This window comes from Pongo pygmaeus, chromosome 4, assembly GCF_028885625.2.
Source record: "Pongo pygmaeus isolate AG05252 chromosome 4, NHGRI_mPonPyg2-v2.0_pri, whole genome shotgun sequence".
Taxonomy (NCBI): domain Eukaryota; kingdom Metazoa; phylum Chordata; class Mammalia; order Primates; family Hominidae; genus Pongo; species Pongo pygmaeus.
Genome location: NC_072377.2, coordinates 17176141 through 17191206, shown reverse-complemented (window position 1 = coordinate 17191206; position 15066 = coordinate 17176141). Strand labels below are relative to the sequence as shown.

The 15066-nt window shown below is 44.9% G+C and overlaps 1 protein-coding gene across 1 annotated transcript in view; it reads left to right on the top strand.

Moving 5' to 3' along the window:
• Positions 1-15066, top strand: part of MYO10 (myosin X) — a 268244-nt gene that overhangs the window by 139825 nt on the left and 113353 nt on the right. Inside the window, exons 4-6 of the mRNA XM_054489918.2 lie at positions 1599-1786; positions 12867-13001; positions 14502-14626. Coding sequence (XP_054345893.1) covers positions 1599-1786; positions 12867-13001; positions 14502-14626 — 448 coding nt within the window. The remainder of the gene's footprint in view (positions 1-1598; positions 1787-12866; positions 13002-14501; positions 14627-15066) is intronic.

The following is a 15066-nucleotide window of genomic DNA, read 5'->3' as shown; positions in this document are numbered from 1 at the left end:
GGACTTATGTACATTTGAAAAGCTATACTGAACATAACAATACTTTGCTTCATGTTCCTGGCAGATACTATGAATATAAAATATTACAAATTGCTATAATATGGTATAGATGCTCTCAGGATGTTTGGACTTTCTGTCTAGTTTTCCTTGTTGTTTTTTGTTACCCTCCGCCAACCCCCCTGGGTGTATGCTTCCCTGGTGTCTTTTTGTGTGTTCAAATTTCCTCTTCTAACAAAGACACCAGTCAGATTGGATTAGGGCCCACCCTAATGGCCTCATTTTAAGTTAGTCACTTATTTAAAGCCCCTATCTCCAAGCATAGTAACATTCTTAAGTACTGGGGATTAGGGCTTCAGCATGTGAATTTGGGGAGAAGGCATGAGTCAGCCCGTAACAGCCCATAAAGCCCTAGACACACTGCACGAGCTTTGTAAAAGTTGGTTGGTGGCTGGTGGTTGCTGCTGGTCACAGAACTCTGTGCTCCCACCCCTGTCTGACTTACTTCCCTAGTTGTGTCTGAGCCTGGAAACCAGGTAACCAAACAGAGTTAGTATTTCTTGTAAAAGTGCAAGTGAATAGTTACGTCCACATGGAGAGGCCTAAGGCATTAAGCTTTGGTAACTCTGTAGCCTCTACCTTCCTTCCTTCCTTCCTTCCTTCCTTCCTTCCTTCCTTCCTTCCTTCCTTCCTTCCTTCCTTCCTCCCTCCCTCCCTCCCTCCCTCCCTCCCTCCCTCCCTCCCTCCCTCCCTTCCTTCCTTCCTTCCTTCCTTTTTCTTTCTCTCTCTCTCTCTTTCTCGCTCTCTTTCTCTCTCTCGCTGTCTCTCTCTCTTCTTTTTTTGACAGAGTCTCGCTCTGTCGCCCAGGTTGGAGTGCAGTGGTGCAATCTCAGCTCACTGCAACCTCCACCTCCCAGGTTCAAGAGATTCTCCTGCCTCAGCCTCCCGAGTAGCTGGGATTACAGGTGTGTGCCACCATGCCTGGCTAATTTTTGTATTTTTAGTAGAGACGGGGTTTCATCATGTTGGCCAGGCTGGCCTTGAACTCCTGACCTCAGGTGATCCACCCGCCTCAGCCTCTCGAAGTGCTGGGATTACAGGCATGAGCCACCAGGCCCGGCCCACTTCCAGAACTTTCCCATCACACTAAACAGAAACTCTGCACCCATTAAACTATAAATTTCCTTCTCCCCCAACCCCTGGCTACCTCTCTTCTCCCTTCTGTCCCGTCACTTTTTAACCATGCTGTTTTATGGCTACATCAAATGTAGCCATTTGATGAGACACGAGACTGGACCTGGCCAGTCCTTTGCCCATGGGAAGGGATTAAGATTGGTGAGGTCAGTGGGGAGCAGGGATCTGGGCCTAGGCCACCTCACTGTCTTCCTTCTCTTGTTTACCTTTCACTGCCATCCTCCTTTGAAATGGCTTCATTCATTTGTCCAGAATATCAGATTTAGTACCCAGAAAGTGCAGGGACAGTGTGCACCCGGGAGACAGAAGCCGTCTTTCCCTCGGTACACACTCAGTAGGTTTTGTTGGAGCTCATCCAGTGGCCTGGGTTAGAAGTGACGCATCCTTGTCTCACCCTGTGCTTGCAGACCTACATCGGCTCCATCCTGGCCTCCGTGAACCCCTACCAGCCCATCGCCGGGCTGTATGAACCTGCCACCATGGAGCAGTACAGCCGGCGCCACCTGGGCGAGCTGCCCCCGCACATCTTCGCCATTGCCAACGAGTGCTACCGCTGCCTGTGGAAGCGCCACGACAACCAGTGCATCCTCATCAGGTAACGGGGCTCACAGCCAGTCGGGCTTTCCCATGGCCCAGGAGTCCCTCCGCGCACCCCCAACCCCAGCCTCCTTAGGGCATTAACCAGAGAAAGCTTTTACAACCGCCTTTCTCCGACAGAGTTTTCTGTTTTGAATGGCATGATAACTTCAGCTTTCAGAAGGAGCTTACTTAGCAAAGCAGATGGACCATGTTGCTTGGCTCTTGTCCTCAGAATAATTATTCCATTCTGTCCCTTTTTAAAAAAAAAAAAAAAAAACAAAAAAAACATTTATTTGCCTTAATTATTCTTTGATTTATTTCAATGATGAGGCATGGTCCTGTCTGTTTAAGGAAATCTTGCATAGTTCTTTCAAATTTAAATGTTTTATATAGCCTACAGTGCTACTCACAAGGCTTGCATGTGTGAACAAGGTTTCTTTTTTCTCTACTGCAATAAAATAACTCTAGATAGAATCTCCCAAATTTAGGAATTTTTAATAATAGGGTGCTCTTAAAGTTTACTTTTGAATTAGCCACAGAAGAGAGGCTTACTGTGTGTATGTTAAGGACATATTTATTTCAACATTTTTTTTTACTGGGCGAGAAGGCACTTCGCATGTCTATTTTAGCTGAGTCGTACTCGCTTTTACAAAGAAACTATTAGGAGCCGAATATCAGTTCCTTTATTACTAGGAACTGTCTAAAAAAGTAGTAGAATTTTTTTTTTTTTTTTTTTTTTTTTTGAGATGGAGTTTCGCTCTTGTTGCCCGGGCTGGAGTGCAATGGTGCGATCTCAGATCACCGCATCCTCCACCTCCTGGGTTCAAGGGATTCTCCTGAACCCTTGAAACTCCCAACCTCAGGTGATCCGCCTGCCTCAGCATCCCAAAGTGCTGGGATTACAGGCGTGAGCCACCACGCCCGGCGAATATTTTTAAAATAAATATTTATTGGCCGAGCACAATGGCTCACGCTTGTAATCCCAGCACTTTAGGAGGCCGAGGAGGGTGGTTCACTTGAGTTCAGGAGTTGGAGACCAGCCTGGCCAACATGATGAAACCCCATTTCTACTAAAAATACAAAATCAGCCAGGCATGGTGGCGCATGCCTGTAGTCCCAGCTACTTGGGAGGCTGTGATGGGAGGATCACTTTAACCCGGAGGTGGAGGTTGCGGTGAGCTGAGATCACACCACTGCACTCCAGCCTGGGTGACAGAGTGAGACTTCTTCTCAATAAATAAATAAATAAAATTTCTTAATTTTTATTATTAACATTCAAATTGACCTCATCGCGTGTATGCTGTTGACATCCTGTTGGATCTTGTTAATTATTTCTATTGGAACTGTGCTCTAGTGATGATCATCTCACCCCTGGGTGATACTCAAAGCAGACGTGATGAATGTCAGTCTCTTCTAATGAGGTTTCCATGGAGGCACCAAGCATTTCTTCATTCATTTCTCCTTCCAGGAGTTCACTCATGGGGCATAGTTGTTACTGAGGAGCCACAGTCTTGTAAAGCTGCCAGTGTGAAAGAAGATTCCGACATCTGCTTCAGATGGCTTTCTAGTCCCAACTTGTGGCAACTTGGCTCTTGTCCTCAGAATAATTATATTATTTCCTCAGAATAGTTATGTTATTTCAAGAGAAATGGGAAAGGGAAAGGAAAGGGTGGTTTGGATTTGGCGGGGGATGTCGGTGGGGGGGGGGACACTAAAAAGACCCCTCTCTCTAGATTTCCGATTCAGTGGAAGTAAGACCACAGGAGACATATGGAATGCCATATGTCAGCCTAAGACTCCCAGCCAAGTGGGCCTGTAAGCATTGCAGCCCTGAATCACACAGACAGACCCACCTGGTCATGGGTATAGCCAGGTAACTGATGGCCATGATGCCTGTGGGAAACTGATTCCCAGATGGTAGAGAAAAGCAGGCAGGTGCTGCCTTTCTCCTTTCACCCCAGAGCACTTAGAGCAGCCCCCCTGCTCCTGTGGGGAGAGACTGGGGTTGGGGGAGGACAGAGGTGCCAGAGGAGGCCGCTCTGAAACCCTGGGGCAGGGAAATGGATGGAGAGTGTTCTCAGTATCCCATGTGAGAGCTGATTGAGGATGGATGAGAAATAATGGCTCATGGTTTCTGAAGGGTTTTCTGTGTGTTGGACTCTGTGCCAAGAGCTTGCCAGGCATCAGCACACTGAAACCCTTGACAGCTCTTTGATGTGGTTGCTCTATGATGATATCTGCAGGTGCCACACACGGAAAGCCAGTTGCAGGGGGTGTGTTCTTCTCACTGGCAGTTTTTACCCCTTATCTTTTTTGTAGTTCCTTTTTTTTTTTTTTTTTTTTTTTAATGAATGGGATTACATGTGTATGAACAGCTGAATTCTCTCTGTCTCTGTCTGTCTCTCTCTCTCTTCCTCTCCCTCTCTCTCTCTCTTTCTGTGTGTGTGTGTGTGTGTGTGTATGTGTGTATCTAACAGGAGGGGAGCATACGGGCAGATGTACTGTCTTCTCGTTACCTGAATTCTAACAGGACTAATAATGTGTTGGGCCATAGAAACAACTTGGATAGAGGGACTGTCAATGTATTTGGTTAAACAGATAGGGATCATTACGGCTTGCAGTTAATCGAAATGAAGCAGCTGCTTAATATAGAAACAGCTTTTAAGATTCACATACCCAATAAAACAATTTAATCTGTGACTAGAACCACTATTTGTGGGCTCTTCTAAATGACTTCATAAAAGTTCTGGAGTTAGAATTTAAAGATCATTATTTCAGCATACAGAATATAATTTAAGAAGATTAACAGAAGGGAAGAGAACAATCTATTTTAAAAGATCAAGTTGGTGTCCACACTTAGATCCTTAAATAATTGCCGTTGATAATTGCTTGTATTTATTACATTCAGTGGAAAAAAAGAGCATGACTAATATATCACTTGCTAGACAGAGCTGCTAAAGAAAAAAGCGAAACATCAAGTGAGATCATTGTGCATATATATATGTGTGTGTGTGTATGTGTGTGTATTAAAACGGAAGGAGGTTGGCATTTTCATGGTATTTAAAAATAAGGGGGAGAGGGGGGTGGATCCCAAACAGAAAGCTCCAATTATGCAATGCTGATGTGAACAGAGTAACTGTATTTATCTAAATTAATTCAGGAAACAGAGACTTTAAGAATAGATTTCTCATTAAAATGTGTTTTAGTTTTAATAGCTCTCTTCAGCAGTTTTTTAAAGTGGGAGTTGAAGCTGTGGGAATTAAGAGAAAATGGAATATAGAAATAAGAGTTGCTGGACATAGGAGCCCTGTTTAGATTTCCTTGGACATGATCTGCCACCTGCTGGCCAAAATGTGTTTTACTACTTTAAAAACATTCTCATGCTTGAGAAAATAAGCCTGTTTGAATTATATAGGACTTCATAGATCAATTTTTCTCTTGCTTTATAAGTGAACATCGATTGGATAGGCTCCTCTGCTACTTGGTGGCAATGCCAGGTCCCTAGGCTTCTAGTCCAAGCCTCTTTCTTTGATCTCATTTTCAAGGTTGTTGCCTCTCTTGAGGTCTAGTTTTAATTTTGCCATTTTTGTGTACATTTAAATGAATGCTCATGCTATTACAGTTTTGAATATGTGTGTGTGTGTGTATATATATATATATATAAATTTAAAACTTACTTGAATTTTCCATCTCATAAGATCAGTGTTTGACTTTGGTTGATCTCTAGTACATGTGACATTGACTCTTGTTTTTCATACACCATATAGGCCAGACAGGGTTTAGTTTATTATGGTGTATTAGTCCGTTTTCACACTGTTGATAAAGATATGCTCAAGACTGGGCAATTTACAAAAGAAAGAGGTTTAATTGGACTTACAGGTCCATGTGGCTGGGGAAGCCTCACAATCATGGTGGAAGGCAAGGAGAAGCAAGTCACGTCTTACATGGATGGAAGCAGGCAAAGAGAGAGTGAAGAAGATGCAAAGGCAGAAACCCCTGATAAAACCATTAGATCTCATGAGACCCACTCACTACCGTGAGAACAGCGTGGGGGAAACCACCCCCATGATTCAGTCGTCTCCCACCAGGTCCCTCCCACAACATGTGGGAATCATGGGAGTACAATTCAAGATGAGATCTGGGTGGGGACATAGCTAAACCATATCATGTGGTCTTTGCAGTATGTATGACTTCTTAAGGTGTATAATACAGACAAGGCCTGTGGCTAATTCATCTTTGCAGCCTGGTACCCAGGACAGTGTCTGGGAGAGGACCAGCATTCAACAGCTGCCAATCAAAGGATGAATATACGGAATGACTGTTGGTTCAGGATCTTTGCTTGCTTTGTGTGTTTTGGTTTTTCAAAACTTGAGTGATTTCTACTTAACCATGTCCTGGATTGAGAATTGAGTGTTTGGTCTTTTTCTATTTCTAGAAATACATTTAGAGGTGATAGTGTTGGAATGCTGAACAAAACTTGCATCCTGGATTAGAAAGGCACCAAGCAGAATAAGGCATGGGGGCGTGCTCTTGTAATATAGCAGATGAAAGAGGTGGAGTGGGAAACACAAAGAAAAAGGAACTGAAATTCGTCGAGAAGACTTATTCTTGTGTATTCCTCAGAGGGGCCCAAGAGGCATTTTCTGTAGGGAAGCTGAGGCCCAGAACTGTTTGGTTGGCTTGCTGAAGAAACTTTAGCTATTAGCAACAAATATAGGATTTGAACTTCAGTCTCTCTGCCTGTGACGTCTGTATTTCTGTTTTTTGTTTGTTTTTTTGAGACGGAGTCTTGCTCTGTTGCCCAGGTTGGAGTGCAGTGGCACAGTCTTGGCTCCTCCTCCCAAGTTCAAGCAATTCTCCTGCTTCAGCCTCCCAAGTAGCTGGGGTTACAGGCGTGCACCATCATGGCTGGCTAACTTTTTAATTGTATTTTTACGATATGAGGTTTCACCGTGTTGGTCAGGCTGGTCTCCAACTCCTGACCTCAAGTGATCTGCCTGCCTCAGCCTCCCAAAGTGCTAGGATTACAGGCATGAGTGAAGTCTGTATTTCCAGAACAGAATCCTACTTTCTGGTACAGCTTCCAAACATAAGGGCTTTGTTTGGCTTACTAAGACTTTTGGACTTAATCCTTTAGGCAGTAGAGAAGTTTCCCAAGTTCATCTAACAATTGAAGGAGTGATCTGATTTATATTTTGAGAAAATCATGTGGATCAAGGGAATTGATTTGTAAGTAGTGTTATAGGTGCCAGCAAAAAGTTTTGTGTAAAGAGCCAAAGAGTGTATATTTTAGGCTTTGTGGGCGAAAGCACCTCTGTTGCAACTAATCAACTCTCCGCTTGTAGCGTGAAAGCACTCAGATAGTACGCAATGCACAGCCTGCACTGTGTTCCAATAAAACTTTATTTATAAAAACAGACAGCAGGTGAGAGTTGAGGACCATTGTTTGCTGACACATGGGCTGGATCTAGAAAACTGCCAGCCTTGATGTGTGCTGCTGGGAGGCTAGCGTGTCTTGTGCACCAAAGGCCCTGCTCGTATCAGATTCCTTTTCCTTCAGGTGTGTCATGGATCCTTCCTCTCTGCTTGTCCGAGAACATTGCTGCATCTCTGAGCCTCCTTGCCCTGGATTCTTTGACCTGTCTCTCTACTGGATTGTTGACATTATTCAAAAACTTTTAGTATGTTCCATCTTGGAAAAAAATACAAAAGATGCTCATTTGGTTCCACACCCTCATTCAACTACTCCTTCATCTCAGCAAGCTGCCCCCACGCCCCCTACCATGGCACCCCATCCTATATTTCTTCCTAGCTCTCTATGGCCCCTCCTCAGCTCCTCAGTCATTTTTCACCTCCTGTCTTCTCACCCACCTGCGTTTTCTTCTCTGAGTCTGCAGGACTCTCCAAGTTTTTACACCCTCAACTTCTTATTTGAGTCCCAGACTTAAGTCCTAGTGCCCCTTAGATGTCATCACTGAGATGTCTCAGGGGTGGCATATTCTAAAGTCAGCATCATTTTCTCCCAGAAACTTGTGCCTCCTCTTGTGCTTCCCATTCTCAGCCAGTAGCCTCTCCATCCTACCCTGTCCCAAGCCTGAGATCTGGAAGTGATTCTTCCCCCCCGCCACCAAATTAAGGTAAACTTACACACGGTAAAGTATGCCGGTCGTAAGTATCCAGTTTGATGAGTTTTGACAAATGCACAAACCTGGTGGTACCAATTCCTGGATCATCATGCCAGCAAACTCTCAGGGGCCCCAGGAGTCATCCCTGATGCCTCCCTGTCACTTGCTGCCCACCCCTTGGCCAGGCCCCTCAACAATCCTGTCACTTTCCCTCCAGTCTTCCTTGGGCCTCTCACTTCATCTCTGCTGCCCCCATGGCCCTTCCTGCATCACCCTTTTGGTCTCCCAGATTCTTCTCTTGCTTCCTTTCTGTCCATTCTCCACACAATAGTCAGAATGATTCTTTGGGGCCTGGTGGCTCATGCCTGTAATCCCAGCACTTTGGGGGGCCGAGGCAGGTGGATCACCTGAGGTCAGGAGCCTGGCTAACATGGTGAAACTCCGTCTCTACTAAAAATTGCAAAAATTAGCTGGGCATAGTGGCAGGCGCCTGTAATCCCAGCTACTCGGGAGGCTGAGGCAGGAGAATCACTTGAACCCGGGGAGGTGGAGGTTGCAGTGAGCCAGGATTGCGCCACTGCACTCCAGCCTGGGAGACAGGGCGAAACTCACACACACACAAAAAAGCCTCAAAAAAAAAAAAAAAAAAAAAACCGATTCTTTAGAAGCTTAAATCTGATCATGACACTCTCCTGCTTAGGAACTGTCTTGTGACTTTCCATTGTGCCTACAAAAAATTCTCACAATTTTTAATACTGCCTATGGCCCCACATCAGTGCTTTGGGTTTGTTTTGGCATTTTCATTATTATAGTTAGAAAGTTTTGTTGTTTTTTTTTTAAAAAAAGCAAAACAAAACAAAACAATATAAGCTCCTTTTGATTAATCTGAATGAACACGTTTTTGCCAAAGCCTGTGTTTGTGTTGGCCGGCCTGCTGGCACAAGGCATAGAACTGTAATTGCCTTGGGCTAATAAGGACCAAGTGGAACTACAGGCAGGAGGAGGAGAAGACGGGTTAGACAGAAGTGTACTACCTGCAGAGTCTGTGACCTTGACATTAGTATCTCAGGACATCTGGCATATTTCTGGGTTTTAGCAGTTTGTGAGTTATTTAATTATATTTCTTCTTTGCCCTGTTGTTTATAAAACACTTCCACAGCCCAATATATATATGAGTAGACACCGCTTACCTCCTGGTAGAGTCCTATCTGAATTATGCGAGGCTGCTTTCCAGAGTAGCAGTTCTTCAACCTGGCTTCGTAGTAGAATCATTCAAAAAACAAACAAACAAACAAAAACAAAAAAAAAAACAGGGTCTCGCTCTGTCACCCAGGCTAGAGTGCAGTGGTGCAATCTCTGCTCACTGCAACCTCCGCCTCCCGGATTCAAGCGATTCTCCTGCCTCAGCCTCCTGAGCAGCTGGAACTACAGGCACCCGCTACCATGCCTGGCTAATTTTTGTATTTTTAGTAGAGATGGGGTTTCACCATGTTCACCAGGCTGGCCTCGAACTCCTGACCTCAAGTGATCTCCCTGTCTTGGCCTCCCAAAGTGGTAGGATTACAGATGTGAGCTACTGCCCCCGGCCAAAATTTTTTTTTTTTAAATACAGATGACAGAGTTCTACACCCACAGGTTTGGACGAGGGACCTATTAGGTGATTCAAATGTGCAGCCAGGGTTGAGAGCCACCATTGTAGAGCTCTGTGCAAATCTGAGGGTTTTTCCAAGTTTTACTTACACAGCTTGAGTATCCCTTATCCGAAATGCTTTGGGCTAGGCATATTTCAGCTTTCAGGTTTTTTCCAATTTTTTTGGATTTTGGAATCTTTGCGTTATACTGGTCGAGCATCCCTCATCTGAAAATCTGCCCCAAAGAACCCCAAAGAACATTTCCATTGAACATCATGTTGGCACTAAAAAAAAGTTTCAGATTCTTGACCATTTTAGATTTCATATTTTCAGATTTAGGGTTACTCAATTGGTATAATGCAGATATTCTCAAAATCCAAAATCTGAAATCAGAAACACTTCTCGTCCCAAGCATTTCAGGTAACAGATCTTCCACCTGTATAAGAGATTGACAGAGATTGATATCCATGACTTGGTCCATCTCCAGCCATATTTTTTCTCAATGTGTCATACACTCTTGAAGCATCTTTATGACGATGAGAATCCTGGGTTTTCTTTCTTTTGCCAAGCCTCTGCTGTAGAGTTTGAAGAGTATCGTATCTTCTCTATGACTGTATTTTTGCCATATTCGGTGAGCCAAGGTAGGCTGACTGCTATAACAGACAGCCATCAAATCTTAGGGGTGTAACACAGGGATGGTCTATTTCTTGCTCCTCTCACAGCCCCTGGTGGGTAGGGGAGGGACTCGAGTCTACTCTGTAGGCTTCTTTGCTCTGAGGACACTTAGGTGGCAAGCGGAAGATGGAGCCCAGAGGACCGTGAAGGGGGTTTTAAGCTATCAGGCACAGAAATGGCCGATGGCCCCTTGGCTCAGTTGTTCAACTGGCTACACTTGGTCCCCTTGTTACTGACTGCCTGCCGGGTGGTTTTTTTTTTTTTTTTTGAGATGGAGTCTGGCTCTGTCGCCCAGGCTGGAATGCAGTGGCACGATCTCCATTCACTGCAACCTCCACCTCCCGGGTTCAAGTGATTCTTCTGCCTCAGCCTCCCATGTAGCTGGGATTACAGACGTGCGCCACCACGCCTGGCTAATTTTTGTATTTTGAGTAGAGACAGGGTTTCACCATGTTAGCCAGGCTGGTCTCAAACTTCTGACCTCAAGTGATCCACCTGCCTCATGCTCCCACGGTGCTGGGATTACAGGCGCAAGCCACTGTGCCCGGCCTTTGCCTCCCGTTTTTACTGCAACGGAGTCTAAAAACGTTTTCAACTTCCGTGTGCCCGAGGATAAACAGGTAGGTTGAGGAACACATAACATTGTTTCTGCCTCACCATTTTCACTAGACAACTTATCCCTCTAGTTTTTGTTTTAATAACTCAGCTACCAACAGCTGCCGCGTCAATATAGATATGTTTTAAATATGGAAGATGATTTAAATCGTTCCTTGAAACTGTCCCTCTTGGTTTCTGTGAGTCATTCCGTGTACTGTTGTTGAATGCCTCCCCCGTGCCAGGCACTGGGCCGAGCAGATGCCAGTTATTCAGTGTATGCTAAGCTCTGTACTGGGAAGATTCTGGTGGCTGGTAAGGGAAACCCCAACTAAAGGTGGCCTAATTTATGTCGCCTTTTACTATTTCAGACTGCACAAGGCAGGGCAGTTTCAGGGATATGGATTCAGCCCCCGCCTCTGATGGGCTTGCCTCTGCTTTTCTTGGCTTTTGCTTTACGATCTCAAGACAGGTTTAGATCCTCAGCTCTTTGTTGTCTGCCGCAAAGGGGACATTTCTGCCCAGTGTCGTGTGTGTGCGCAAACCTCCCCTAGGAGCCCACAGTACCCTTGACATTACGACATTATGTCTTTGTGGAATCGTGACACTGGCCCCTGCCCAGGCCTGTCGCTAGCAGAGCAGGTGAAAGGACTGTGGTTGTCTAGACCAGTGGAGATCCCTGGGACCCCAGCACCCAGCCCGGCATATTGGCATCATCTCTGAGTCATTTCCTCTCTTTTATTACATGCAGTTGATTCACATTTTTAGCAAAATTCCTCTTTCCTGATAACGTCCCAGCTCTTGGTACTCCACAGGACTTCTCTTTAGAACGCAAAAGGGGCTCATCTGCCTATCCCACCATTCAGCAGTTGTCAGCGTGCTGCCTTGTGATGGCGTTTGTATGGCTGTGCTCTTGCTTATCCCTTCAGTTTACCTTTCTCGTAAGTTTCCAGCCTCTTTGCTGCTTCTCTTCTCTGCACAACACCAAGCATGGTGCCATATGCCAAATGGATGGGGTTTCTCCGTTCAAGTCTCTCTCATGTCCGTATCTTCCTCTGCATCTCCAGCCTGGTTAACTGTGTTTGGGACCTGGCCACCGCGGGCCTAGACAACGGCAGCAGCTGGTCTCCCGAGGGACCCTTCGGTCCTTCTAGAGCTTTTCCTCCACAGCTGTGTTTTCTACAGGTGGCCTTGATGAGGTCATCACTGCCCTCCAGCTCCTGCACTTGCCTCTGAAGCATCCAGCTCAACCTTAGCTCATCTCCTTTGCCGCCTTTCATCTCAGCCTAGCTGACCTAACCAGACCTGGATCTCATTCTCCCATAAGAATCTTTCCCAGCTTCTGTAGTTTCTGTGCTTTGTTGGCCTGACTCATGTTTGCTGGTCTTTTAAGGCATAACTCATCCTTTATTTACTTCTGTCCTTTGCCTCCCTTCCCTCTGGATTTTTTGTTCACTTGTCCTTAACTATCACTAACACGTGACCTTGGCAGGACTTTGGGTCAGGCCGACCTGGCATTAAGAGTCCGACTCGGACACTCAGCCATGCTTCCCTCATGGGATTATTGTGGGAATAACATGAGTTATTGTGGGTTGTGTACCCGCAGGTTCATTGCCTTGTCCCCTCAATATTATTCATGAATGATTGCATTTTTATTCACGTGTACCTGCTTTAAGTTTCTCAGAAAGATCATGTTAGTGAGCTCATGCATTTAGCCAAACGTTTACACAGTGGAGGTGTTTGGGATGAACTAGTGAACAAAATGAAGATCCTTCTTTCCCAGAGCTTACCTTCCCTGTGAGGCACCATACATCTTATGACCTTTCCTTAGGAAAAGGTAGTTCTATTTGCCTCATTTGCCAAAAGAGGCAAGTAAGGCCAGACACAGTGTGGCCAGCAGGAGAAAGGACTTTTGCTTTCTTTTAACTCAGCTCTTTGGAAACAGGCATTTTGATCTCCCTCTTCCCACCTTTCTGCCATTGTTCTGTTGAGTAATTATAGTGCCATTGACCAAAGCTGATTTTTTTTAAATTATAGTTGGAAGCACAAACTTTTCCATTTTGTCTTTCAGTGGTGAAAGTGGGGCAGGCAAAACCGAAAGCACTAAATTGATCCTCAAGTTTCTGTCAGTCATCAGTCAACAGTCTTTGGAATTGTCCTTAAAGGAGAAGACATCCTGTGTTGAACGAGCTATTCTTGAAAGCAGGTATTTGTTTATCGATTTTCTTGTTTCCAAATAATAGGATTCACTTTCCTTATGGTATGGCTTATTTAAAGAAGAGTTAAAATTAGTTGGTCGTGTTTCTCTTTTTCTTGACTTCTCTTTTACAATTCCTTAAGAAAAGGTCTTGCCATGCACATAGTAATATCTCATGAACCCAGCAACAACTCCTTCTGCCTCCTACCCCTTCATCATCAGGCCAGGTCTGAGATGGGGACTCAGTGGCACCCAATGGCTGTCTGCAGAGCCTTTGACTCCAGCTTCATGTGTTTTTGAAGCACCTGCATCAGATAAGGCACTTGTATTGGAGTTTACGGAGAAGAATAAACTTGACTAGCTTTCTGGAGGCCTTGTCAGCAGCAGAAATGTCAACCCCCAGCCACTGTGTAAAAGGGGGCTTAGCGTGGAAACGAGCAGGGTTCAGGTCAGCATCCACCGTTTGGAGGCTTAACATGAGCAGAATAGGCCTCTCGTGTGCGGAAGATGAGTGATGCATTCTATAGAACAGGGAGCCTCAAAACTTAGAAAGAGGGCTAGGTGTCACCCGAGTTGTTGTGTAAACGTATGTCATTGCCTGATAGATGGTTTGTGCCTTATAAGACTTTAGAACCGGTAGGGACTTTATACACCCTATTATTTAGAGATTTGTCCAGGGGTCGGCAAACCACAGCCTCGTGCCCATATCTCACAGCCTGTTTTTGTTTTTTAGCATATAAACACCCCATTTAAAATCGTGGTAAAATATACCTAGTACTAAATGTGTGTTAACTATTTTTCAGTGTATGGCGCAGTGGCGTTGGCATTAAGTACATTCATGTTGTTGCAACCATTGCTGCCATCTGTCTCCAAAACTTCATCTTCCTCCTGTAATCTGTTTCTATAAATAAAGTTTTATTGGAACCCAGCCACACTCATGAGTAGTGTTTACAGCTGCTTTTAGGCTATAGTGGCAGAGCTGAGTAGTTGCAACCGAGACCCCATGGTCTGCAAAGCCTAAAACACTTACTGTCTGGTCCTTTCCAGAAAAAGTTTGCCGGCCCCTGATGTAGTCAGACTCCATCTTACACTTGGAAAAGACCCAAAGAAATTAAATGAGTTGTCCCCGGGACATACAACAAATAGGTGAAATTTCCAGGACTGGAACTTCTTCAGTTTCTAGAATTGGGGTGGGCTTTTTCTGTGCGGTCCCTGGATTGTGCATGTAAGGCCACACTCCCTTGTGCAGGAACGAGCCATTGCAGTCCCCTTAACTGTGTGGCATCCCTTGGCAGCACAGTCGTACTCACTAAGATGGATATGCGGATAAGCCCATTTCAACAAGTGTTTTGAAAATCTGGCTCTTCCGGAAATAGACATTGCCACCCTCAGTCCTTTTGGTTTCAGATTTTTCTTGCAGTTGTATATTTTGACATTTGTGAGAAGTGTTATTGCCGTCTTCAGACCCACCCTTATTAACGCTGTCTGCTGCCCTCACTGTCTTCACAGCCCCATCATGGAAGCTTTCGGCAATGCGAAGACCGTGTACAACAACAACTCTAGTCGTTTTGGGAAGTTTGTTCAGCTGAACATCTGTCAGAAAGGAAATATTCAGGGCGGGAGAATTGTAGATTGTATCCTCTTTCATTTATGTTTTACCTATAGTATTTGATTCTCTAAGTGGAAACTGTTCTCACTAATTATAAGGATTGAAAAAGAATGTGAAACATTTCTTTCTCTGGTTCTTTAACGAATCAGAGCAGTTAGTTATTGCTCTAATGTTAGTATACCTGTTAATTTTTTCTGTGAGATGGACATGGTACATGTGCCTATAGTTACAGCTACTTGGGAGGCTGAGGCAGGAGGATTGGTTGAACCCAAGAGTTAGAGGCCAGCCTGAGCAACATAGCAAGACCCTGTCTCTTAAAAAAAAATAATAATTTTTAAAAATTATTCTGTGCGGCCGGGTGCGGTGGCTCATGCCTGTAATCCTAGCACTGTGGGAGGCCGAGGCGGTCGGATCACTTGAGGTCAGGAGTTTGAGACCAGCCCGGCCAACATGGTGAAACCGCAC